Source organism: Notamacropus eugenii, chromosome 1 (assembly GCF_028372415.1).
Source record: "Notamacropus eugenii isolate mMacEug1 chromosome 1, mMacEug1.pri_v2, whole genome shotgun sequence".
Lineage (NCBI taxonomy): Eukaryota > Metazoa > Chordata > Mammalia > Diprotodontia > Macropodidae > Notamacropus > Notamacropus eugenii.
The window spans coordinates 651,713,536-651,738,838 of NC_092872.1; the positions used below are offsets into that span (position 1 = coordinate 651,713,536).

Genomic DNA, 25,303 nt, shown 5'->3' on the forward strand with positions numbered 1-25,303 from the left:
TGAAAATAACTCACTGTAGTAGAGAAAATATAAGACTATAAGCTCCATGAGGGCAGGGATGATTTCTTAATTAAATTTAGTATTTTTCCTAGTGTTTATTTACTGTGCTTTGCATACAACAGGTGCTTAATAAATGTCTGTTGAATTCAACTATAGATCATTGAGTAGGGAAAACTTGAGCTAAGGGTTGACAGCACTCCAGCTCCAGCAGATTCATTGGCTCCCCAGTCTAGCCAAAGTTATGAAATGAAGGATGTCTTACTTAATGGAGAAAGTTTCTGTTGGCTTTTTGGAAGAATTTCTCTTTCCCTTTAAAGGAGACTTCAGTGTTTCCTTCCTTCCACCCTCTCTCCATCCTCTATTTTCTCCTAGATTACTTCTTGATCCACAGGAATGTGGAGGAAACAATAAAGGCAACTGAAAAATTAAGGGAAATCTGCAAATACTCGTCTTCTGCCTTCCACAAAATGAACAGACCAACGCAAGTACACTGATGAACAAACACCCTATGGTTGAGTGATAAGGCTCTTTTTCCCTCTGGAGGGAGAGGCAGAGTTTTCTCTTTGAATGAGTCATAGTTCATTGGAAGCCTATCCTGTCCAGTTTCACCTGATAGAATAGTATTTGCTGATGGATTGCTATTCAAAGGTTTGGAGTGAAATGAACCTGTGATAGGTTGCCCAAGCTTTGGTAGTAATGCTGTGTAGATACAAATGCTTGAGCCTTACCTACACCAAAGTTTCAACCTGACTGGTTAAGGAGACAAGTTGCAGGTTCCTCCAAATCTTTTCATGGAAGTTTTTCAGATCTCATCTGCAGAGAAATGAGTTCAAGGCAGTGATTAGGAAGAATCACCAAAGTTACCAAAGACTTGGGTTCTAAACACTAACTTCTTTTAGAAGGATTAATCCTATTCCCTCATCCCACCCTTTATTTAACCAACTCAGTGACAACTTGTACCTACAGCTGAGACCTTACCTTTATCCCTTTTTCTAACACTAAAATAAAGGCATGGGAAGTAGGATAGGCACAAAGGAAAAAAAAATGGCTTTGGAATCAGATAAATTGTGCCCAAATCTCACCTCTGATGCTTATTCCAAAGCAATATCAGAGAAATCCCTTTACTTTGTTCTTTCACCTATAAAAATGAGGGTTTTGGACCAGGTGGCCAATGAAATTCCACTTAGATCATGAATTCTTAACCATTTTTAGGTCACGGATCCCTTTTCGCCATATTTTTAAGTACATAAAATTAGAGTATTATAAACAAATTATATTGTCAATTTTTAAAAGTTCAGGGACCCCAGGTTAAGAACCCCTGCTAGACTCTTAAGACTGTAGCTTAAAACCAAATTACTTGGGAGTAGTAGAGTAACCCACATGAATATCCTCTCCATAAATCCTTCAAGGAAAAAGGAAGTTCTCACCAAAACTCCATAGGTTTCCAAACAGGATACAAACTCTTCCCTTCCCAGGTGAGCCACTGGGATTCACTTTACGCAGTGAGCTAACATATCCTCACTTTCTAAAACTGTCTGCCTTCTTCAACATGGGTGGAGATGTCTTTGTAGTTTGTTTTTTTTTTCCCTAGGGGAATTATCAAAGTACATTTCTCTAAACAGCAAAAAGGCATGTCTCTGGAAGTGCTTTTTCCAGAGGAAGAACAAGGAAAAGCCAGAGAATGAAGGAAGAGGAATTTAAAAAATTCTAGAGGAAGCCATGCATAGCCTATGGGGACCCATAAGGAAAAGCCACACAAATGTCATAAGTAATGGCGCCCTTCTCCACTAAATAAGTACAAATGTGAACCTCACAAGCAAAGCCATCTTTTAAAATTAAATCAAGGTGATAAGATCCTTTTTATTCTGTTCTGATGGCATACCCCAGTTTATTTCCTCAGATATGTATATAGTAGGACAGCATCAGGACAATAGAACACTTCTATTCCTGGAGGTGGATTTTTAAAAACTCTAACACTGAGTCAAAAATGTATTATACCTGTTAGAACCAAATAATGATCCTTTAAACAGAGTGGTGTTAAGGTATGAGAACAAATGCCATGCTAAGATCATGCTGTGTCTGTGGAGCTTTTAACACTGAATAAACTATTATGTATTTTTGTTAAAGCAAGCTTACCAATTCTTAATTACCTAGGGAAGTTTTGGAACTGAGTTCCTTTCCCCCCCTCTCCACCTGCTTCTCACCCCCACCCCCAGCCTGCGTTCAGGTCTTTTTAATTCTCAGTATCACTATTTACAAGAGAAATGGACCCTTTTCATCAGTTCCTTTGTTGGGAAAATGATGCAGAAACCGAGTCAAAAGTGCTGTTTAGTCAAGCAGCTAGGTATGGTGGCAAGCACAGGAGTCCAAGGTCTTGAGTTCCAACCTCAGCTTCATTGACTAGTCATGTGACAGTGGACAAATAAATCACTTATCTTCAATGGATCTTTTCCCTCTCTGTAAGGTGAAGAAGTTGGACTAGAATTTCAAGATCTTTTTCAGGTCTAGGGTGATGATTTGTAGGTTCTTTTCCTTGCACCGGGTTAGGATGCGTTGGCTACATTCCACATTCAAAACACATTTCTTCCATTGAGTTGTTTTCAGTGATTCTTCTGACATGACCTCTTCAATTCACTTCTAATAATGGGCCAGACTTCTACTTAAAGGTCCTTCCCTCCAATGGCATAGAGGTGAACCTGGTTTTTGAAAGGATGAGGATAAGCTTAAGCAGAAAAGGTGGAAAGGTTTTGCATATGGAGCCCAGTGATAGACTAAATGTCCTATTCAAGGACTAAACTTAAAGTTAAGTCTGGATAGGCTTAGCTATCGGGTGATGGTTTCTTTTAGCCATGGCAAGTCATGAAAAGACATGTACTAAGGGGATGCAATTAGCACTGGTGGGAGGATTTCCAGTTTTGAAAGCACAGCTCTTTAAAAATATTAAAATATTGGGTAGGAAGGGTAAGGAGCATTTCCTTTATGTAGGTAAATAATGACTTTCTGCAGAAGTAACCATTAACTAATGGACCTGCTGGGGATAGCAGGGATAGAACCGCAAACATGACTTACGGAGCTGCGAAGGAATAATACACTAGCCCTTTGGTTTTGGATCTCAGTACTGATGAGCTGCCATACACTAAGTTGTCTTCATGAATAGTTTATTCAAAAATATTCACAGTACTGTAAATCATTCTTATATTCACTGAAAGATACAGCCCCACTATTAGAGAAAAACAACTTATCAATACACTCTGGATGCTTATGCGGGCAAAGCAGATTGAACATTTCTAATATTTGCAAGTTCATCTCACAGTTCAGCTTTGGTAAATTAAGTGCCAAATCTTTGGACATTTTGTTACATAGCTATACCACCTTTATTTTTCTCTTTGCTTTCATTAGGACAATTTCAAAGCAGAAATATCATACCTCTTCCCCTTATGTACTCCCTCCCCCCCCCCAAAATTTCCAAAAACACAAACTTAGTTTCACTGTAATAGCCTCATTGGTCTTTCGGGCTTTGGAATGTCCTATCTGATTTTAAATCAGTGACAGAGGAAAACAAAAAACTACCCACTGAATTAGTTTTAAAAGCATTTAATGACATAGCATATATTTAACAGAGAAGGTAAAAGTTGAGAGGTACAGGTCAAACAGCTGACTGCCAGGTCCAAGACCGCTCTGGCCTGAGACAGGCCCAGTCTCCCAAAGTTCATTCCTATTAAATGTCAATCTGATTGTGCAGTAAGATGAAATTTGTCATTACAATAGTTACAGTGACAGAGAAATGCACACTATGTATCAAATAGCAAGGTAATGTAGCAAAATTATAACACAGTGCCGCAGCTCACAAGCAAGTAACCAGTTCAGTAACATGACTTTGTCCAGTAAATGCTTCAGTTTCACTTTTACACTTATCAATGATTTAAAGGGTTTATTATACATCTAATTTTATTATACTTTGTACTAGAATTATCTCAAACATACAATATAATGTATTTCAGCAAAAAAAAAATTGAAATTACAGATTATTTAAAACAGTTATCATCCGTTTGCTATTCCTTCTTGTACACCAACATTCTTAACTGTCACTCTGGATGCAGAAAAGCCACATGTGGGTGTTAGTAAGTGATGCCAGGGTACAGGTGGTTTGGTCTGCAAAGTTAATGTAGAGTTGTACTCTTGTTTACAGCTGATATAATAATACACACTATTCGTTTCGTAAAGGTTAGAGCCATCGTAGGGGAGTTTCTAATAGTCAAGACTCAAGATAACCATCATTAAGTAAATGGAAGTGAATGTGTCAGAAAATTGGTACGTCTGTCTCTGGTGTGCACAGTAAATTCTATTTTGAAAGCACCGCTGCCTTGCATACCAATAGCACTGGAGGGGGATTATTTCCAAGACAGCCTCACAAAATTGAGGAACAGTTTAAATATTAAGATCTAATCTATATTAACTTTGTTAAAAAAAAAATTATGGTCTTTCCTCTCATAAAAGAAAGCTGCCCAATGTGCCTCATTACTTTTATAACCTGAAAGGAATTTTGTTTTGTTTTTTCAGAAATTCTCTATAAATAAAAAAAAAATTCAATCACACTGAGGAACATTAGGCACAGAGAGTAATGTATTGGTTCTGAGCTTGCATGCTGGAATTTCACTGAAAAGGTGAGAGAAGTACAGGCTGCAGGGGAGGGAGTTCATTTCTTTTTTCCAAAAAGGCTAAATCGCTTCTCTTTGTCTTTCTCTTTCTCTTTTTCACGTTTGCCAGGACTAGATTCGCTGGTGATTGTAACGCTGGCTGGCAAGGTCTGGGCGCGGCTGGATGCTGGAGTGCTCTGAGTGCTTGTGGATATTTCGCCCTTGTCAGAGGAGATGGCGGAAGTGATGGCCTGGATCCAGGAATTCATTTCCTCCTGAACAAAGAGGATGTCACAAGAAAGATGTCAGAATAAGGGCCTTAGCGGCACTGTGCTTCAAACACTGGATTCTGCCATCAAGGACTCCACTCTAAGACGAGTGGAGGGGAAGAAAGGTGGTAGGAATTGTAACTGCAGTACTAATCATGGTAATCTAGGCACAGCTCAAACTCCATTTAAGCTGAATTCTGGTTAAAGGGGACAAAGGGATAACAATGGTCAAGTGAAGGCTAGAAAGAAAATCCTTAATGTTTGGGGCCTTACTGGAAAGCTTTTGTATTTGGTTCCCTCCCTCTTTCCTCCAAAAAAAAGAAAAATTGAAAGAGGGAAGAGTACAAGCACTTGCATGTTCATTTTTGCTGCTCAAGGAAGGAAAGAAAAAAGGAAGAAAAAAGGAAGGAAGGAAAAAAGGAAGGGAGAAAGAAAGAAAGAAAGGAATGAAGGAAGAAAGGAAGAAAGAAAGAAGGAAGAAAAAAGGAAGGAAAAAGAAAGAAAGAAAGAAAGAAGGAAAAGCTAGAGCTCTCTCTAATATATGCTGTTTTCTTTTCAACTGGCTCCTGCAAGACTCTGCTGAAATTAGAATCCATTTCCCTTAGCTTCTCCTAGAGTTACAGGGACCTAAAATAATTTCATATTGGACGTAAAGAATAAAGTCAAAGGAAATCTGTTTCCAGTCTCTTATCTGGATTGTGACTAGTCATTTCAGAATGGCTTACAACCAACTGTTTTCTTGCAAATGCTTCTTCTGAATTAATAAATCATAGGAACTTACATCATCTTTGGCTTGGAAGAGGTACTCATTGCCATCATTTAGTCTAAAATTAAAGAAAAAAGAAAGCTAGGAGTTAGAGTTTTAAAATTTAAATACGCACATCAATCCATATGTAAAAATACAATGAGTCACAGGCATATACTAGCTCTCTAAAGGAGTCCAACTGGTGATTGGTATCAACCCATGCAAGAAGGGAATGCAAGCCCATAAGGGCTTTGTTCCATATGCTGTGTTCCTTAATACTCAATATCCTTCTTGGACATCTTAAAAGTCACAGAATTTAGCTAGGGGAATCTCCGATCATCTTTAAGTCTGTTATAGGCTAGTTTGTTGTCTACCATAAAAATTTATTTAGATGCTCACCTGATGACTGAGGTAAAAAAAAAAATTACTAAAAAAAAAAAAAGTATTTTTTGGGTAGCTGCATCTTATTCCTTAGCTTATATCTCCTATTTTAAAAACTTGGAAACTAGGTGGTACAGTGAATAAAACTCCAAGCCTAAAGTCAGAAAGACTCCTCTTCCTGAGTTCAAGTCTGGCCTCATGCACTTACTAGCTGTGTGACTCTGGGTAAATCACTTAACCCTGTATGACTCAATTTTCTCATCTATAAAATGAGCTGGAGAAGGAAAGAGCAAACCATTCCTATATCTTTGCCAAGAAAAACCTCAAATAGGATCACGAAGAGGCAGACACAACTGGAAAATGACTGAACAACAAGAATTTTTAAAACTCACTGATAATCAGTTATACTTAGAAGACTTCAACCCTTTCCCTCAGTCTAACAGACAATATATAGCTGATGGATTAACTCTCTGTAGCAAATCATCTGGACCACTAAATCATCTGCACAGCAACAGCTGGATCATTTTTTGCTCACAAACCTCCAAATAAAATTCCAGTGAAATCATCCAAGGGTAATCAGGCCTAAGAGCCCAAATTTTTATCCCAAATTCTACAACATTATGGCAGTGACATTTAGACTCTATTTAGAAAAGGCATTTTCAAATCTGAATGACTATTCAAAGAAAACAAGTGCTTTTTGAATACTTATTATGAGTTAAATGCTTTAAAAGTAATATCAACCAATTAAATATCTTTAAAATATCTCTAGCACTTAGCACAGTGTCTGGCTTGTGGGTCTGATTGAAGAGCCAAGTAGAAGTCCCATCTTTCTCTGACATGGACAATCCCTTCCTATTTCTTCCCATCCCCAACCATGAGTGGGTAGTGTGGGTGGAGGGTCTGGGATGAAAGTACAAGAGCTACCCAAGGCTAGATCCATGAATGGATCTATGTGGATTTTGGGGGGGAGAAAGAGTGTGTGTGTGTGTGGGGGGAACGACAGGAAAGGAAGATCCTAATATTCTTCTCAAAAGACCAATTTCCGTCCCCTTCAGACTTACTTCATTGTTTCAGGTGGCTTCTGGGTAAAGGTATTCCTCCTCTACCAATGAAGATCTGCAATTATTCCTAAGACTTATGATGTTATAAAGTTGCCTATAGCACTTGTGTATTGTGGCATTTGGATAGGGAGGAAGGGCTTGGTAAGGATCTGAGATTTAATCTTTGTGGGAACTCCCTGGTGTGAAATTTCCCTGTAATTTATTCATAATTTACAGTTTCAGAGTTGCCTGGGGGCATTGAAAGATTCCATTATTTGCCCACAATCACACAGCCAGTATGTGTCGGAGACAGGACTCACACTCAAGATTAGGAATTAAAAATTGATAGAGGGTATGATATAGACCAACCAAGAAGAACTCAGCTGAATTCCACCAAAAAGGTTTCATTAAGCTTTAAGGATAAGTGTCTTGAGGGAATAGTGAGAATGGTGGGAGATCCTGTTGGGGAGGGAGCTGTTTTAAGGGGAAGTTCTGTCTACCCTGTGACTGCTTCAAGAGTAAAAGGTGGAAAGGAGCCAACAAGTCAAATGGTCTTAGTTTTTCCTTCCACTTCTTTTTTTTTATTGCATGTCTAATTCATTGATTTGGTCTCTTTTGTGGATAAAAGTGTTTAGACTCTAAACTCTAACTCAGAGATATAAATTTTGCCCTAAGGACTGTAGCTTTTCCTTCCAAAGGAAACCCAGCCCATCCCAAGTTTCCAAAGATGGATTCATTTCTCCATATCAATAGGGATTCATAAATCACACTGAAAAGCCTCATCCCTTCAAACGTACCACACCCATGTGCAGTCTGTGACTTCTTGTTATTGGCTCTATATACACAGAAAAAACTCATCAAAAATACACAAAAAACAATAGCACTTCTCAGGCTCTGCCGTCAAAATTGTTTTTCCTTCATCTTTATCACAGCAGATAGATTTTCTATCATTCACCTGCTGTTAGAAAGCAGAACTTCTGACCTGGAACCCCCTGGGCAGGCAGTGTTTGGTTCTGTGAAACAAAGTCGAAATCTGAAAGTTCCACAAGTAGCTGGGAGCCCATTTTGGGAAGGGAGAACACAGCCTGACAGGTGCCAAAAGCCATTTCCTGTTTATCACTCTCTGCCTGTGATGAGTCATTGGAATTACAGAAGAAAGCTGGAAAGGTCTTTAGCAATCATCTATTTTAACATCTCACTGCACGCAGAAAAGCACTCGAATATCCCCAACAGAAAAATCATCTAGCTTCTGCTTGAATATTCTACTGACAGGAAACTCACTGCCTATTAAGGCAGCCTATTCCATTTTGGGATTCTGATGGCTAGAAAGTTATTTCCTAGGGTGAATCAAAATTTGCCTGTCTCTGACTTATAGTTTTAGCTTCTTCATTCCTTATTTGAGATGATTTTAATACTTTTCACCATCTTGGACATGCTCCCCCTGGTCAATATCCCCTTTAAAATCCAGTCCCCACAATCTCTTGTTCTTAATATAACTTAAAAGAATTAGCTCTTTAAACCCTCCTTCTTTTTACATAAACCACTAAGATGGGGCTTCCCCCTCTTACTTGAGCAACTGATTAGATGCAGCACAAAATATTCATTTCTATTAAATTCTGTATTATTCAGGGCCTTGCACACTGTGGATGCACATTAGATATTTGCTGAATTAGCTCTGGCACATTCTTCTGTTCTGTCAGGTTGAACTGTTCTTTCTAATTTTTTATCATCTCCAAATTTTGTAAGCAATTTTATGTCACCATGGTCAATGATCGAAAAAAAGCCAAACTGAACAAAATAGAACCATGGAGGACTGTGGCATGCTACGAGAGATATTCCTTTTCCCTTCCAGGATGTCATCATTCTGATTATCTCAACATCACTGATTTTTTCTTTTTGTTCTGTTTCTTCTTTTACAACATGGATAATGTGGAAATATGTTTTACATTATTGCCCATGGATAACCTAGATCAGATTGCTTGCCATCTTGGGGAAGGAGAAAAATTTGGAACTCAAAACCTTTCAAAGAATTAAATGTTGAAAAAAATGTCTTCACATGTAATTGGAAAAAATAAAATACTATTAAATTTAAAAAAAACCTCAACCTCACTGGATATGATTTTCAGCATTATTAATTCAGAAATGTAGTAGAATCACTGGGCTTACATTTGACTGTACAATGTTTTAAACCATGAGAGACTTTGCTACAATTGAGTTGGAACCTATACATACTATACTTACCTGTCATTCTTCTGATATGTCAATCTAATTATCCTCTCAAAAAACAATACCAAGTTAGTTTGACAAGACTTGATTTTAAGTGAACAAAAGGTGTCTCTACTATCTGAAAGTTTACAAATCATCGGCTCCCATTTCGATAATTTTTCTCCCCACAACTAAAAGGGACATTATAAATCATCTTGTCCAACCCATTCACTCCTTTTATAGCTGAGAAATGTTAAGTGATCTCCTGAGTGAAAGTGACAGAGGAGTGAGTCAGTGATAGCTGGGACTTGAACCCAGTCTCCTGATTCCTAGTCCAGGACACCGTCAACACAGTGGAAAATGGTTTTAAAGAATGTGAAATATGAATTGGAAAGTGGTTTTGAAAGAATGGGAAATATGAATGTTCTACATTAGAGTTTTGAATAACTTAGGTCTTAGCTTATAATCTGCACTATAACTGCTTCCCCTCTACCCCCCATTTAGGACCCAACAGATGCATTGAGAAATCTAAAAGCTAAGCCACAATCAGATAAGCCTAACAACAACGTGTTGTTTTCCACTTTACTGAAGACGAAAAAACTCAGGTGAGAAGTCAAGTCATTTATAATTACTTATAGTCTGAAAGGAACTGTCTCCAAAACCAAAACAAAACTCCTAGTTCTGTAGAGGTATCAAGATACTTTGTGCACCTCACTCACCTTAGCTTGAATACATGTTTTTTCTTTTTGTAGTCAACTGCTACTTCACAGGATGCTTCTTTCAAACTCACAGGGATCTCACTGTGGTAGGGAATACCAGAACTAGCAGCCTTTGAGTCTTTGTAGAAGCCCATCTCTTGGTTATTAATCACACAGTAGACGTTATGCCATGACCTAAGCGATCACAGAGAGGAATGGCAACTTGTTACAAACAACTTCTCTTAGTAAAGTATGCAAAATTGGGCTAAAGTAAAAATGGCCTTCCCAGAAGACCAAGGTTACAAGTTAGCTAGCCACCCAAGGAAGCCAGGAAACATGGATGGGCTACTTTGACAAAATAGGAAAATCCATATCTCACAACTGATCTATAACACAAATCCCAGAGTAGAAACCTGAGTTCTCTGCCACTGTTACAGAGAGAAAGAAGCCAAGGAAGGCACTACTACATTTTGGGAAAACACTCTTTTGTCCTGTGAATAAACATCCGTTTCCCCACCCTATCAATTTCTGCCCCCCAACCCCTCTTTGTTAAGGCCTGGAGTCATGGGGAAGGAGCAGCAAGTCATTAGCTTAAGCCAGGGCACCTTCGAAAATTGGTAGCAGAGGAAAGTGGAAGCTAAGAAGAGTCACTCCCCCAAGTAACGGCCTCCATTCATTTCCCAAAGTGATTTGATATTATGGTAAATGACCATAAGACTTGGTGAGAATGACAAAATTCTTAAAAAATGAAAACATTTGCAGGTACAACTTTTCCCCTAAATAGAAATGGAGTTTCTATTTCACAAAAAAAACAAGTCTCTGCAACCACTGCACTAGCCAAAATCAATCCCTTCTCCCAGTGATGGGGGAAAAACTGAATAAAGGATAGTTTATCTGCCATATGAGGCATAAGATTACTAGCTGGATAGTGGGGAAACCACTGAATATATCAGCAGTCTAACCCCATGCCCAGTTTCCAACCCTCACGCCACCTTTTTCATGTCAATCAGACACTGTGCCCTGGCCTCAGCAGCTGCCAGCGCAGGACCCCCGTGACTCTCCTTACCTGCTGGAAGCTTTCTTATTGTGAGCCTCCCATTCGTGCTTTCGGTTCAAGAAGCCTTCCATCTGAGCTGATGGGGTCTCCTGGGTTTTGGCTGGTAAGGTGGCTGCTGTCTGTGCCTGAATAGAAGTCTTGGCTTTGCGATCTGAAGTGGGGGAGGGGATGGGGCTGGATTCTTTTGAACTCGTTCTCTGCTCTGTTGCTCCATTGACCATTTCACTTGTTTCCACCGTTTCTGCCATCTAGGGATAGTGGAGAAATCATTCAGCTAACCCCGAACCATGCTGGGGAGGACTTAAACGCTAACTGACTTTGTACAATGTGGCTGTGTATAAACTTCTTGGACAGACTGAGATAGTACAGTAAAACCCTTTCACATCCCACAAGGCCAACTAAACACCAAAGACATTAGAAGGTACGGAACAGATTAATACCCACCCATTTTATAGGGAAGTGGAAGAAGCTAAATGTCTGCATGAGTTTTACTGCACTTTGCTCTTCTGATTAATCCATTTTCTCTAATATAACCCAATTCAATAACTCCATTTCTATTACTGGTTACTCGAAACAAAGGACAACAGGAACAGTCACGCTTATTATATATGAGAGATCGAGGATGTTATACAGCAGCCACCTTACAACCAGGGACACCAGCAGAAAGTTTTAAGTTTAAGTGAAAGGCATTCACAAACATGTCAGCGAACAAGCCTATCAGAAGTACACAGAAGCATTCCCCTCCAAGGAAGAAAAGAGAAGACCTAGAATTCCTAAAAATACTCCTTGGCCCACCTCCCTCCCTCTTTGCCCATCCCACGACACATCATCAATACATGCAGAAATTAGGATGACACCATGCAATTCATGTCCACCATCTCAGTTAGGTTTTGGATCTTAAAGCTTGGGGGGAGGGGAGGGAAGAAGAAGGCAAGTCAAACATCCATGTAAGCACGTCTGCCAGCACTGTATATTAAGTGGGCTGTATTTGTTGTTAAAGGTACTGGAAAAAGCCAACCACAGTCACTCAACACCACACAGCTATTTACCCCCAAACAAAGACAGAACCATGGCCTTCCCCATCACTTGCTTTGTTGATCGCGTTGCCTTGCTGCACTGAGATCGAGATAGCCTAGAGAGCAGCCCAGTTTCCAGCGGCTCTGACTCATCACGCTGGAGACGTCTTCAGGAGCCGTTCATCCACAAGCTCAATTAAATTGTAACCCTGACGGCTTTCAGCTTTGGAAATGCAGTATGGTCTTGGTTCATTATCATTCTCAGCCTGTGTACCATTAACTGTAGCAGCTTCCTGGCTTGTATAACCAGGGTGTGGGATTAGCAAGTTACTAAAGCTGGGTGTTGCTAACGCTTTAGTGGATTACAAACATCCTGCACCCCTTGTACGAGACAAACATGGAGGTTGTAAATGGCACACTAATTAGACACCCACTCCCTGCACTGCTGCCCTGAACCAGGATCGCCCCAAAAGAAATGGCAGCAGTCTCAATTGAAAGAATGGCAAACTGACCACCTCTGCAAGAACATGTGAGACCTAATAATTAATTATCAAAGACTGATTTTTCTCTTATATCTCATCTGAAGGACTGGGTCTAAATGAAGGTGGGACAGTAAAGCAAGATTCAACCAAACCATTTAGAATACTGGCTGGCTAAAATCCCAGGAGAGATGGAAGAATCACAAATTCTACTACATTCCAGGGCCCTGGATTTAGTTCAGGTTGGACTAAGTTTCCATAAAATTCCGTTTCCTCAATTTTGCCAAACTTAGAGTAGGGTTAAGATGGGAGTAGATACTATGAAATTTAATGATTCTAGTACTTCCTTTCACAAGGTTTGAAAAAAAAAAAAAAGCAAGTAATTAGACTCTAAAGTAAGGGGTGTGGGTATACACGGTGGCTTATCCTGGCCCAAAATAAGTCTTAAACTATACCTATTTGCTTCTAAGTAATTAGGCCACCTATGAATGTTTGATCCATGGTGGCGAAGGAAAAAAAAACAACAATGAAAATGGATATCTGAGTCAAAAAGAAATTTTAAACAGTGGCCACTCAAGTATTGAATTTCCAGTGACTTTTAAATTTAATAAATCTGTTGCCTACAAAACTGCATACAATTTACGGTGGAGACTACCATGAGTTTAAGGGCTTTAAGGCTGGTGTAGTAAGGACCTAGAGGACACGTGGTTAGTATGTGTAAAAAAAAAATAAAGTTTAAAAAAAATTTCCTGCTGCAGGTTTTAAATGGAGATTGCTAGCTGCAGTATTGACCTGATCTGTAATATCGACCTAATTATTCTAATAATGAATTAAACGGACATAAGTTTTGTGAACAGGACTAAAACGCAAAATACTTGGGAGGCAAACTTCTAGCTGTTAAGGAAATGAAAACCTTTTCTGAGATTTCTGCAGCAAAAATTTTTCTTTTGAGATATTAGAGGGAAAGAGAAAACCCCAACACCAGTATGCACAAGGATAAATTAATATGTATGCAAATGAATGATCCAGGAAAACAGGAAGGGAAAAAAGGAGCAAAATGAATTTTAATGAAAATGTGCTTTAAGCATGCCAACAGACAACACGCCACTGAAGACAAACATTAAAAGCAAATCGTAGCGTTATGGTAAAACAATGGACACATGAATACATTTTCCCTTATTGCTTCTCTTAGCAATTAGTTGAGAGTGCTTAAGTGGCTGGGTGTATCTGAGGTATTTAAATCACGACTGTGAACATGACTATAACATATGTTGACAACTAGTAACACGACAAGAAACACCCCACTGATTTTCAAAGTGCATGAAGCAATATTGTTTTCAAGTTCATTAACTTGAGTCTCTGTACCATAAATCAAAGAATAAAATGGCTTATCTTCAAATACAAGTCAATTGTTGCATGTTTTTTCCTGGCAAGTTACAATTTTAAAGTATAAACAAAAAAAGGCAAAGGACTGTTGAAAGATTTTAGCACTCCTTCTTTGTGGATTTTTTTTTGTTCTGAATATAAAAAGCAGAAAAACTGGATATTTAATTCCAATTATATAAATTTTAACATATATATATGGAAACATCATATATATATACACATACATATATATCAATGACATGCATATTATGATTCAGAGCCAGAAAAGACATTTCAAGGCTCCCTATTTTCCTAAAACTAAAGCAACAACTTAATATTGAGAGTAATGTTGTTTAAGGCAAAGAGACCCAATAATGGTGCACGCTGCCCCCAGAACATATGGAGCTATGTATATATCTATAGGCCCATCTACAGTCACCAGTAAATAGATATGTACATAGAGAGACACAGAAAAACAAACAAGATGCTATATGACGTTATCCTGACAAAAGAAAAAAAACATGCATCATGAAATGAAAAGACAAATCAGACTTTAACAACTTGCAGCGATCATCTATCAACTCATGTTTCTGTTCCCACTAACATCTCCAACCCTGGAAATTAGTACGTTTCTCACAGCATGAGATGGGTGATTACAGAAAGTCTCTTCTTTAACCTGTTTTTCCCTCATGAGGAGTAGGATTCTAGTTTTCTCATAACTTGTGGCCTAAAAAAATGCCATTCTAAAATGCTCTCTCTGGAGAGGGCATGACTAAATGGTGACAAGAACATGGAAATGAAATAAAGCATATGAATATGAAAAACTGCCAAGCTTGTTATATAGGATATACAGGAAAAGTTCTCATAAATATACTAACGGTCTAGGAGAAGAGCTTACTTCTACAGTTAAGCTTTTAGAATGACCCCTTAATTTTAGGCCAATCAATTTTAATATTTAAGTTATCAGAAGGAACCAACATGGCTTTGATTTCATCCGTTTTAAAATTTAAACAAAGTGATGCCCCAGAGTTATCACCTGAAGAAGGAGGCCTAAAAACCAAGACAGGTTTCCCCAATAAACATTAGGCAAAGATCTCTGAGACACCAATGGCTGCTCTCAGAGCATGGGACTGCCTTCCTTGGGGATCACAGCTTGCTCTGGGGAGGCAGCATCATTTGCTTGGAAGAAGCTGGATTTCTGAATCCAGAACTTAGCAGATTAAATGAAAACACACTGCTCTCTTTAAAAAAAAAAAAAAAAAAAAGGCTCTAGTCATATTCTGTAAATGACCAGGGGTGGAGTATGGTGGGTGGGGTAAGCTCAAACAGAACTGAGACTGTCTACAATTTGAAAATAAAATCATTTTCTGATTACATCCAACTTCCTTGTTTATTTTCATCTTCATCCTTCTTGGAATGTTACATAACTAAGTTTTAGTTTTTTTTCATTTTAGTAGCCAAAATCCCCTTCCCGTAACACAGTTATCTAGCAGCCATCACTAAGTTCTTCTGCATCTACTACTTTCAGCCTGGTTAATAGTTCATTTACAATGTGGCCCATGTATAGCACAGTACTGCAACCTGTTAGTATAACTGGATGCGTCATACCTGTCAGATTCTAGTTTTCTTCTCCATTAGGGTGTAATTTCATTAAATTTCAATTACTCATGTAAGGGATGTTTTAGCTGTAAAAATCTTAACAAAATAAAAAGCTCACAATAAATAACATAAAATAAAAGTCTCTTTCAGGCAAATGAGCATCCATCAGTTAAAAAGACTCAAATAAACATGGATTAAATGCAAACACATATGTAACCAAGGCTATTAATTAAATAAAATTCAACAACGTGGATGAGATGGAAGCAAAAAGATCAAACCGAGAGTATTTGGAAAGAGTGGAATTCTTTACAAAAGATTCTGAGTTTCACAGTCCAGACCAGGGCTGGTCACTGGCTGTCCGTCTGCTATTAAAGTTTTTGTAGTTTTGGTAGGTTTGAGATCGGTAACTAACCCGTGGAGATCCCTGTTCGGCAGGCAAACCATTTTGGGAAACTTGTTCTCCTTTTGAAGCATCCCTGTTGAATGAAACAAAAGAGCTGGATGAAGACATGGAAAAATGACAGAGGAAAGAGGAGGAAAGAAAAAGGAAAATCATTTTACTCTCAAATTTCTCTTCTTTAAAAACACAGATCAGTGATGCACTTAGAAATAACAAATTCCTGTGAATACACTGGATCATTAAAGATTCAGAGCTAGCAGGGACTTCAGACATTACCCAGTCTCAACAGCAAACACAGATTTAGAGTCAGAAGTGACCTTGGAGGAGACCTAATTCCAATCCCCCCACTTTACAGAGGGGGTAATGGAAGTCTGGAAAGGTTAAGTGATTTGCCCAAGGTCCCACAGATGAATGAAGCAGGGCTGGAACCCTGGTTGTCCTCTGCACACTGATTCCCTCCCTTCTTAAATTCTAAAATTTCAGGTTAAAAGATTTTACATTGTACTTAAAATTGGTCCTGGATAGAGGGAAAAGGATAGAATCCCTGAAAATGCTACTCAGTGACTGATACACCCTGGGTAGCCCTTCCCTGGCTTGATCAATCTGTATTAAAGGGCACATTAATTAACTCCCTTACTGAAATACCAGTAGAAGTTGGTGAGGAGTTATCATCACAACATTCTACCATTGGTATTGGGAGGGAATTTGTAGTATATGAAGCCACCTAGGACTTTAAAACCAAATTTCTCTTCAGACCTAAGAACATGCTCCCAAATACCAATGCCTAAAGCAGGGCTAGCCTGGCCATATTGAGCTATCTAAAGAAATGTTTATAAGAAGGCTGTGTAAGAAAAGTAACTAAGCTGCTTTTGTCAGGGGAGCTACTCCCACACTTACCATTGCTGTGCCTCTGCTTCCTCTGAAACTTTTGTTCTCGGCTCTGGAGATGGAGGTTGTCTCTTCCTCTCCTCTTCCTCTTGCTGTCTGCGCACTTCCAGTAATTCCAACTAAAAAGTAAATGCAATTAATAAAAAATTCATAAATATTCTTAATAAAAATGAGTAATTCTAAAAAATTCTGAGATCTTGTATCTCTTAAAAACCAGTTCTGATGCCCCTAGCAATTCCTGACATTTCAGCCCTTACTTTCCTTTCTTATCAATATGAGTAACCCTAGGAGAACAGCAGCTTTCAAAATTGCCCAAAGAAATGACACTGGAACCATCAGCTCCAAAACCCACAGAAAACAAGAGTTCTGAAGAAAAAACAGTCCTAGCCATAAGCTGGTCAACTTTTACATGAACTTTTTGTGTACTTGTTAGATTGGGGAAGTTGGGCGGAGGGGAGGGGTAGAGAAGGGAGAAAACAGATGCCTAACTCTGCTTAAGTACAAAGTCTTTTAAAAGTGTCACATTGTTAAGAGCCACTCGCTCATTCTGCAAAACCTCACAGACAAGGTAGTGTAGTGTTTTCATGTTGTGGTCTAAAATTTGAGTTTAAACCAAACAGTACATTTAAAACCAAACCATCCTTTTAGAGAAGGCTAAAACCAAACAAATCCACTGCATGAGCTATAGGTATATACCAAGAGATCTTTTTTAAAAGATTTTATTTTTAACCTCTATAGTATTTTTAAGATAATAGAATGAAAAGGCATTTGTATGCATTACTGACCATAATCAAGAAAGGAAAGTGCTAATGATTAAGCCCTATTTCTAGACCTTAACTGTTCACATGTGAAGTTTTAGGGGTTTGTTTTGGTTTTTTTTTAATTATTGGACAGTGAGTGGGACAGGATCAAACCACTTCTTCTGGGAGCATTTTAATTATATGGTTTTGTAGGGAAACAAGACAAAGCAAAACTCTATGGTTTCCAAAACTCTAAACAAAGCTTACATGAGAAGAGACAGAAGGACAAATCAGATCAAATGAGAGGGAGAAAAAGCCCTAGCTATTCATACAGCTGGATAGGCTGCTTTTGTCCAGCACTGATCACCAATCTGGGCCTTCAATAAGTAGGTAAGGGAAAGACAACTCTTCTGGATACCACTAAAGAAATTCCTAGGATTAAGAGCTGGAAGTAACCTTAGTCTCATTTTTGTAGATGAAAAAATCAAGTCCCAATAAAAGAAATCAACAGAAATGTGGGATTTGCTCATTCTGTTCCACCAAAGTTACACATAAAACTTAGGCAGGTACAAGTTTAAAATATAGGTTTAGCAAAAATAAATAAAAATACAATGCAACATCATATTAATTTGAGGTTTTCTAAATCAACATGTGGACTATAGGGACCCACTTTTATTTACGTTTGATACTGCTGAGCTACATCGTACTGCCATCCCAGATACCAATTTCTAGGCCAGTCATGTTACCTTAAGAAAACCAATTTAAAAACCCAAAAACCTAAAACAAAGAAAACAAACCAGTGAGACTTTTTGGCTTGTCTGAGGAGGAAGACCCTCAGTCATTCAGATTACTCCTTCTCTGGATGAACTGAGTCCAGTAAGAGTGATGACTAAAGCCAAAGAGGCAAAATGGAAACCAAAGCAACATCTCATGTTTGCATTCTTGTACTCAGCCGGACCACTTACTGTTGTCAACCTTTCCAATGCGGAGAATCTCTCATCCCATGTAGCTGCTGACTTTTCAAATGCCTCATGGCGTTTGATGAGTTTCTCCACCTCGTCCACACTTTGGCCTATCTCCCGGCTGGAAAGGTACGGTTCTTGTCCCAGCAGCCAGGCCTCAGCCACACTGGCATCCCTTGAGAACTGATGGACCTCCAAAACTGAGCAAAATAACCAGGAGTTAGCGTTAGGGAGCCTCCAGCGCCATGACACCACTCTATTAATCTGTTTACAGATAACATACACCTTTCTCTGCACAAGACATATTGCTTCTTAGTATCTGTTACCATTACCACTGGAGAGAAGCTGCTTAAAAGGCAAAGTCTCCAACAAAGAGTAACCTCCATTTAGAGGATGTGTTATGCTAATTTTACACAGGCCAATTATACCAACATCATTTTATTTTTATTTTATTCAGAATTGTGTAACAACCTGATTCTTATTTGACTTCAGCTTCTTAGTAACAAAATGGCAGCATGATGATCTGAGCCTGTCTGCCAAGCGTACTTCAACCTGGAGGCTTGAAATGTTATAACAGGGTTAGGACATAAAAGGTATTGGTAATTGAGAGGATTTCTCAGAAATTAAGGACCAACCTCAAGTAAAAAAGTATGGTCAAAACAGCCTGAGGGATTCATGGAGGGTGGTCTTAATAGGGTAGGTTGAATCATTAGTACCTTTTCTAATATTAAGTCTTAATAATAATGGGATTTTAATACAAGTTATTGTTTTAGTCAAAAATGATACAAACAATTATTTTTCCTACTTTTCACTCTGACACTAAATCATCTCATGGAACATAATTCCTATAGACCACTAAATTGTTGGTGCAACCAAACTTCTACAAACCACACAGAGGAAGATGGCTATAATCACAGAAGTTAGAACTTGGAGGATCACTTAGTATAATCTCTTTACTTCTACAGATGAAGAAAGAGTCTGAGGCCAGGAGAGAATTGTTTGTCCATGGTTGCAGGGTTGGGTTTTGGACAGATCTTCTGATAGCAAACCCAGGACTCTTCCTACTCTGTTGTGTCTCTTGGCTTAATTGTCATTTGCTGTAAGGTAGGGTGCTGTAGTAGCAATACATCCAGATGCAAATCAAGGTTAGGGCTAGGGTTAGAAACGTACTGAAGGAGCAAAGTCCTCCAAAAGGCACTTTTATAGAGTGTAAAGGAAACTTCCTTCTTTGAATTTATGACATTTAGGCCAGGGTGGTCAGCAAGGTGGAGAATTGGGCTGAACGTGCCAAGAACATGGATACCCTACATAAGGCATTAGAGTATCACACACTCTGCACTTTAGAAATTGTATTTTCAGAAACACACAAAGAAGTAATTTGAAGAAAAAAAATACCCCCAAAAAGGATTACAATCATTTAAAAAGGTACATAGGAAAATGCTCTTTACTTAAAAGTCAGAGAAAATAAATCCTTACTCAGTCTTAACCATTCCCATCGGTCTTCCCACTTGTCAATCATTTCTTTTCTCTTTTCAGTCAACTGCAGTAACTTTTCCTTGATCTAGATGAGAAAAAGACCCACAACAAACTTATTACAAGGCAGCCTATGACTTTATCAGCTGCTGTGCTATTCCGCTCTCTGCCCCAGGATCAAGAAATAAACAAGCTAAAGGGAGGTTACAAGGTATTAGGTATAGTAAGAAAAGGAACCCCCTTAGCCGTAGAGCAACATTGAAAATCTTGACTCATCTTCTCTTATTTATTAGGGAAAAGAGGGGCCCCCACCCCCTTCCACAAAGCCAACAGATGCTTGGGAGGAAGGAGAGGACAAAGGGAGAACAGAACACCAGCAGAAACCTTTAAAATGCAAACACTGTAAAAAAGACGTATAGCAAATCTTATTTAAAAACATAATTCTAAGTTAATATAGTAAGGATTCACTGACAGTCCTCTGATAGAAAGACTGAAAGAAGGGACTCACACTTTGGGAAAGCAGAAAACGTGGAGATGGGGAATAATGGGACAAAAAAAGTAATTATTAGGCACTTAAGACGTGCAAAGCAGCAGGGTCATAGATAGAAAAGAGTCCTTGGTCTCAAGGAACCCAAAATCTAATGGAGAAGCCAAACATACATTGCAGTTAACAGACGGACAGAAAGGCTCCATGGTCCTTAGGGCACTGTGCAGAACAGAGGGTCATGCATCTTTTATGTCATTTCCACTGATAAAAATCCTATCAGTTTCTGATGCTAAAACCATTTGAAGATGCCAAGGGGTTTGATGGCAGAACATTCTTTTTTGGGCCTTCAGTAGTTAGACTGTAATACCCCCATAAGCAGGTGCCAGGCCTTATCTCTACAGGCATTACTTCACAGGATGGTGGCAGCAAGGGTGAGGCTGGAAACATGACTAGCAGTTGGGGGAAAGCTGCTATTCTCAAGCCCTTGGGATTATGGGCTTGGTGGTGCAAGGTAGTTGGAAGCGGGTGTTGGTGGTGGCAAGTAAAGTGAGACCTTATTCCACAGCAGCTGCTCCCCTCAGTGATCATGGTGAGGATAGGGCTGGTAGCAAGACTGGTGATCTGGAGGGGCACTGGAGGGAACTCAAGGCTCCAGGTTCAGGGTCCTGGGCCACATTCATCCAGCTCAGTTGAGATGGCAGTGGTTTAATTCTTATGGTACAATGTGCCTCCCATTTTTCCCCTAGTGTACCTTGGTACTTCATCTAAGCTGCCTTAGCTCTCGCATTGGTGTAGTAGAGAAGTTAGAATCTGTTCTCCTTCACAATTGTGCAAGGGACTAGCTCTTGACAAGAGGTCCAGCACTGTCTTTACATTCAAGGATCAGAAATTTAGATTTGGAAGAGACCTTAGAAACAGAATCCAATACCCTCATGTCACTGATGAGGAAACTGAGGGCCAGAGAAATTAAGTGAGTTATCTGAGATCACAGTGCTCTGCTAGCATCTGGGCTCAAGTCTTTAGACTCCAAATTCACTACAACATGCTCCTGCTCAAGATACTGAGGGAGGCTGCAATATGCCCTTCAATGTCTATGAAATCAAGCAACTCTTAAGTTCTCCTTTCAGTTGCAATGAGGGTGGGATCAGGAACAGTACTGCATCTTCCCAGGTCTCTCCTGCCTCACGTTTCTCTAGGGCTAAAAGGAGAATATTAACAATACCTCCTCTGATGCATAGTGTTTCCTTGCCAAGAGAGACTTCCCAAGCTCAATGCAGGTAGTGAAGCTGTCATTACGGGCATCAATTTCTGCTTTGATGCCCTGATGATTGTTCATTAATAGCTCAACAGATGATACATCCCTAAAACGTTAAACAATAAATGCATTAGTTTGTATTGAAAGTTAATGGATATTTTTTAAAAAGGGTAACTAGTTTTTAAAAAGACTGTATAGTTAGCTTTTCCAAATTCATCATTGTTAAGTCCCATCCTCATATTTTATTGTCTAAACATACTGGCCTACTTACGGTTCCCAATACATAATGCTTTATCTACTGTCTTCAAGCCTCAGGACTAGCTCTCCCCCCTTTTCTGCCATGCTCTGCCTCCTCATCTCTATGGGGTTTCTGGCTTCCTTCAAGACAGTTCAAGCACCATCTTTTGGAGGACGTCTTTCCCTCTGAAGTTTCCTTGTATCCATTTCATATCTATTTCAATCTATTTTATGTCTCAGCTTGTTCATCAGAATAACAGCTCCCTGGGCAGAACGAATTTTTGCCTTGGTTTTTCTATTCCCAGGGCCTAGACTAATAAGGGATTAATAAGTACTTGTTGGGTGATGGTCTGAACACAGAATGGGTTCATGTACCTAAAGGACAGGAAAAGTGTGAATTCGGGATCGCCCAACCACCACTCAATCCAGATCATTTTGCCCATGTTTCTCAATACAAACTATACTGTACTCAGTCAGTCAATAGACATGTACTACGTGCTGGCACTGTGCTAGACACTCCAATCAGAGATAGAGATGAAGAGGAAAGTGCAAGCTGATGTGGCTTTGCTGTCTCCTCTAAGGTAATCCTTGACAATGTAGCGGTATGTTCTTACCTCTTGTTGGAGGGCCCTGGTCCATGTCAATCATAATCTTTTCTAGATACCCTTCTTTCAATAACATTTCCTGCCTCTATCTTCAGTGGTGGCCAGGATGGGCCAAAGGTAATGAAAGGTCCCTGTAGTGTGAATGGCAGCAGTAATAAAAGCATCCTCTCAGATAACTGAACAACCTCTGCTCATTTCTTTGTGCTCATGGAAAAGCCGAAGAGAAGTTACAGGAAAAATGTTAAGGGACATTCCCAAGGGTACAACAATCATAGGTGTGGGGGAGATGCCAGCGTCAAGCAGGTAAACAAAAGTACTACTGGCCCGCACCAGAGAAAGGGCATAGGCAGCGTGATTTAACATACCTTCTCTTGGAGAATTAGAGTTATGAGCAACTTTTTTCTTGCAGTTTATTCAACAGTGAATTCTTTCCAATAGACAGCCCACTCCCACTACATACAATTGGACAGAAGTGATGGGGATGGGCACAGGAGCACTTCCAGAGAAAGGAAGGAACAGGAGCATAAGAGGGAACTGAGAAATCTGGGACACTATCCGGCAAGTCTGCCAAATTAGCTTCCCTATGATGGGTCATGTGATGCACAAGGAGGAATTCTGCCTTCTCAAGACATGGAAAATCATTTGCAAGTGGCTGAGGTCCCAGGGCTCCTAAGAAAACAATGATACCTAAGGTCTCAGGATTGGATTTATATATATTGAATGGTATATTACTCTTTTGAGCAAGTAACTTCATATGGAAATTGAGCTGCAATTAAATTGGCTCAGAATCATTCCCTCCCCTCTCTTCACTGATAGGGGAATTGGAAGAGGCCCAGATGAGATCAGTCCCAAACTCCTTTACATAATTACCTTGGCTTCTCCTGGGCTTCAATCTGCCGGATTACATCTTCCATCCAAAGCATGAGGTCACGCACCATGCTAAAGAAACGGAACTTGTCTCCTGTGTCAACCAGCCTCACCCTGCGTCCCTCACAAGCATCCAAGAGGGCTTTCCAGGCTTCTAGGACCTCATTCTCTCTCTTTTGAATGTCATCGGCCTTGTCTCCAGCATAGGCTGCCTGAAGGCGTGCAGCATCCTCTTGGAGCTGCCTTACCTAGAATTTTACAAAGAAAATTGAGATTTCATTCAGGGCTCAGGTCTCCACGGCCGTTTTCTTCTTCCTTTCTCCTTAATTCATTAAACATTAACATTTAAAGTGCACACAAAGTACACAGTCTTGTGGACAGAGAAGGATACCAGAAATACAAGTAGTCCTTTCGCCTGAGGAACTTGCTATTTAACTGGGAACATGACATGAGGCAGCAAATCACTAAGAATAAGAGAAAAGTAGTTTTTTAAGTGTTCTCGTTCAAAGAAGGAAGCTCAGAGCTGTGTGGCAAAGGCTTTTTGGATAAGCTAGGTCTTGAGATGAACTTCAAAGGCCTGATGAAAGAGATAGTAGAGGGAAGGAAGGAGCTATACTCAGGGATGTACAAGGCCCAGAAACAGTTGAGAGAAGGAAATAGAAAATGTGGCTGAAAAGGTATGGATGAGACCACATTGTAGACAGCCCACTAAATGTCAAGCTGGGGAGTCTGGATCCTATCAGCTAAGTAATGAGAAGCTACTGAAAATTTTTGATCAGTAAAGTGAGAAGAGAAAAAGAACACTGTTTCAGGTGTTTTAAATCTGACAACAATGTACTGGAGGGGCAAAAGGCTGAAGGCAGAAAGACCAAGGAGAAAGGGAATGAGTTTTTTAAATATAAGATTATAAAAGCCTTGGCTAAGGTCAAAGTAAGAAATAGAATGGACAGGACAGATGGGAGCGAGAATATGAAGAAACGGTGGGATAAATGACTGTGGTGAGGCGTGGCCTCTGGTAATCTTTGTTAAATTTATAGCTGAGGTTTATCTCATTTTGTGGAACAGACACATTATTGAAAATTTGGCTATTATAATTATCATGGTAAGGGTTTCATTGAGCATGGTCTGTAAGTTAAGATTCACTTCAGAAATACATATCAGATGCACTTGGGTCACAGGGGACATACTATTAGAGGAACAAATCTCCTTTAGGGCAAATATTTTCTTGTGTAATTTTACAGACTTCCACAATCTTTATCATTTTCACAGAAAATTCTTGCAATAATTAGCTACCTGTCTCACTGAAGCGTGGTGTGGGATAACCCATTCAACCTAAGCTGTTAATCAACTCACTGTGCACTGTCATTATGGAAAAGAGGAGAGCATCAGATCTATAAAGTAACAAGATGTAGATGGCTGAGGAGTGGATTGATGATATGGTCACCTTCCACTTCTAACTTGGTGATAGTTAATTTCCACATAGTCCATTGTATATAATGGGATATAATATTTTCTTTTTTTTCCCCTGTTAATTAAGCTGTGAGTTTCTGGAAGGCAGACACCCTTTTGATTAATACATATCTAATGTACAATGCTCGTACAGAAGGTGACTTGGAGGGAAAAATGTCTATTAAGTTAATAACTTGTAAGTTATTGTTGACATTCCAGATTTTGGCATCCTGAAAGCTCTTGTGAATTTCTTCTATTAAGAACCAGGAAGCTTCCATGATTTCCAGTGAAAGTTTTTCAAAAGGGTAAAAAAAATCCTTCAGGATTTGAGGGTATTTTAGTCTTAAGGCAGTGTTTGAATCTACCCATTTTTCCCAAGATTTTTTCCAAGTTCATTTTGGAGAACATTTGTTAAGTGTCAATTATGTTTTAGAAGCTGTGGGACTACA

The 25,303-nt window shown here is 39.3% G+C and overlaps 1 protein-coding gene and 1 long non-coding RNA gene across 13 annotated transcripts in view; one reads left to right on the forward strand and one right to left on the reverse strand.

The window, feature by feature from the left end:
- Nucleotides 1-3,578: 3,578 nt before the first annotated feature.
- The window catches only part of SPTBN1 (spectrin beta, non-erythrocytic 1), a 270,174-nt gene continuing 248,449 nt past the window's right edge, over nucleotides 3,579-25,303 (reverse strand). For 10 of the 11 annotated variants that reach the window (XM_072635555.1, XM_072635566.1, XM_072635559.1 and 7 more), the window contains 10 exons: nucleotides 23,409-23,653; nucleotides 21,664-21,802; nucleotides 19,958-20,042; nucleotides 18,485-18,681; nucleotides 16,789-16,898; nucleotides 15,904-15,967; nucleotides 11,042-11,280; nucleotides 9,997-10,170; nucleotides 5,688-5,730; nucleotides 3,579-4,912 (listed from right to left, as the gene is read on the reverse strand). In XM_072635555.1, the coding sequence (XP_072491656.1) occupies nucleotides 4,697-4,912; nucleotides 5,688-5,730; nucleotides 9,997-10,170; nucleotides 11,042-11,280; nucleotides 15,904-15,967; nucleotides 16,789-16,898; nucleotides 18,485-18,681; nucleotides 19,958-20,042; nucleotides 21,664-21,802; nucleotides 23,409-23,653 (1,512 nt within the window). In that variant the 3' untranslated portion in view covers nucleotides 3,579-4,696. Of the gene's footprint in view, nucleotides 4,913-5,687; nucleotides 5,731-9,996; nucleotides 10,171-11,041; nucleotides 11,281-14,275; nucleotides 14,395-15,903; nucleotides 15,968-16,788; nucleotides 16,899-18,484; nucleotides 18,682-19,957; nucleotides 20,043-21,663; nucleotides 21,803-23,408; nucleotides 23,654-25,303 lie in introns of those variants that run through there. The other variant, XM_072635565.1, reaches the window with a different exon arrangement.
- On the forward strand, nucleotides 4,912-11,557 carry LOC140521012 (uncharacterized). 2 transcript variants are annotated; one of them, XR_011972751.1, is made up of 3 exons: nucleotides 4,912-5,031; nucleotides 9,782-9,882; nucleotides 11,285-11,557. It is a non-coding gene; the product is annotated as an uncharacterized lncRNA (long non-coding RNA). The 2 variants fall into 2 exon arrangements; XR_011972752.1 differs by lacking the exon at nucleotides 11,285-11,557 and adding an exon at nucleotides 10,986-11,066.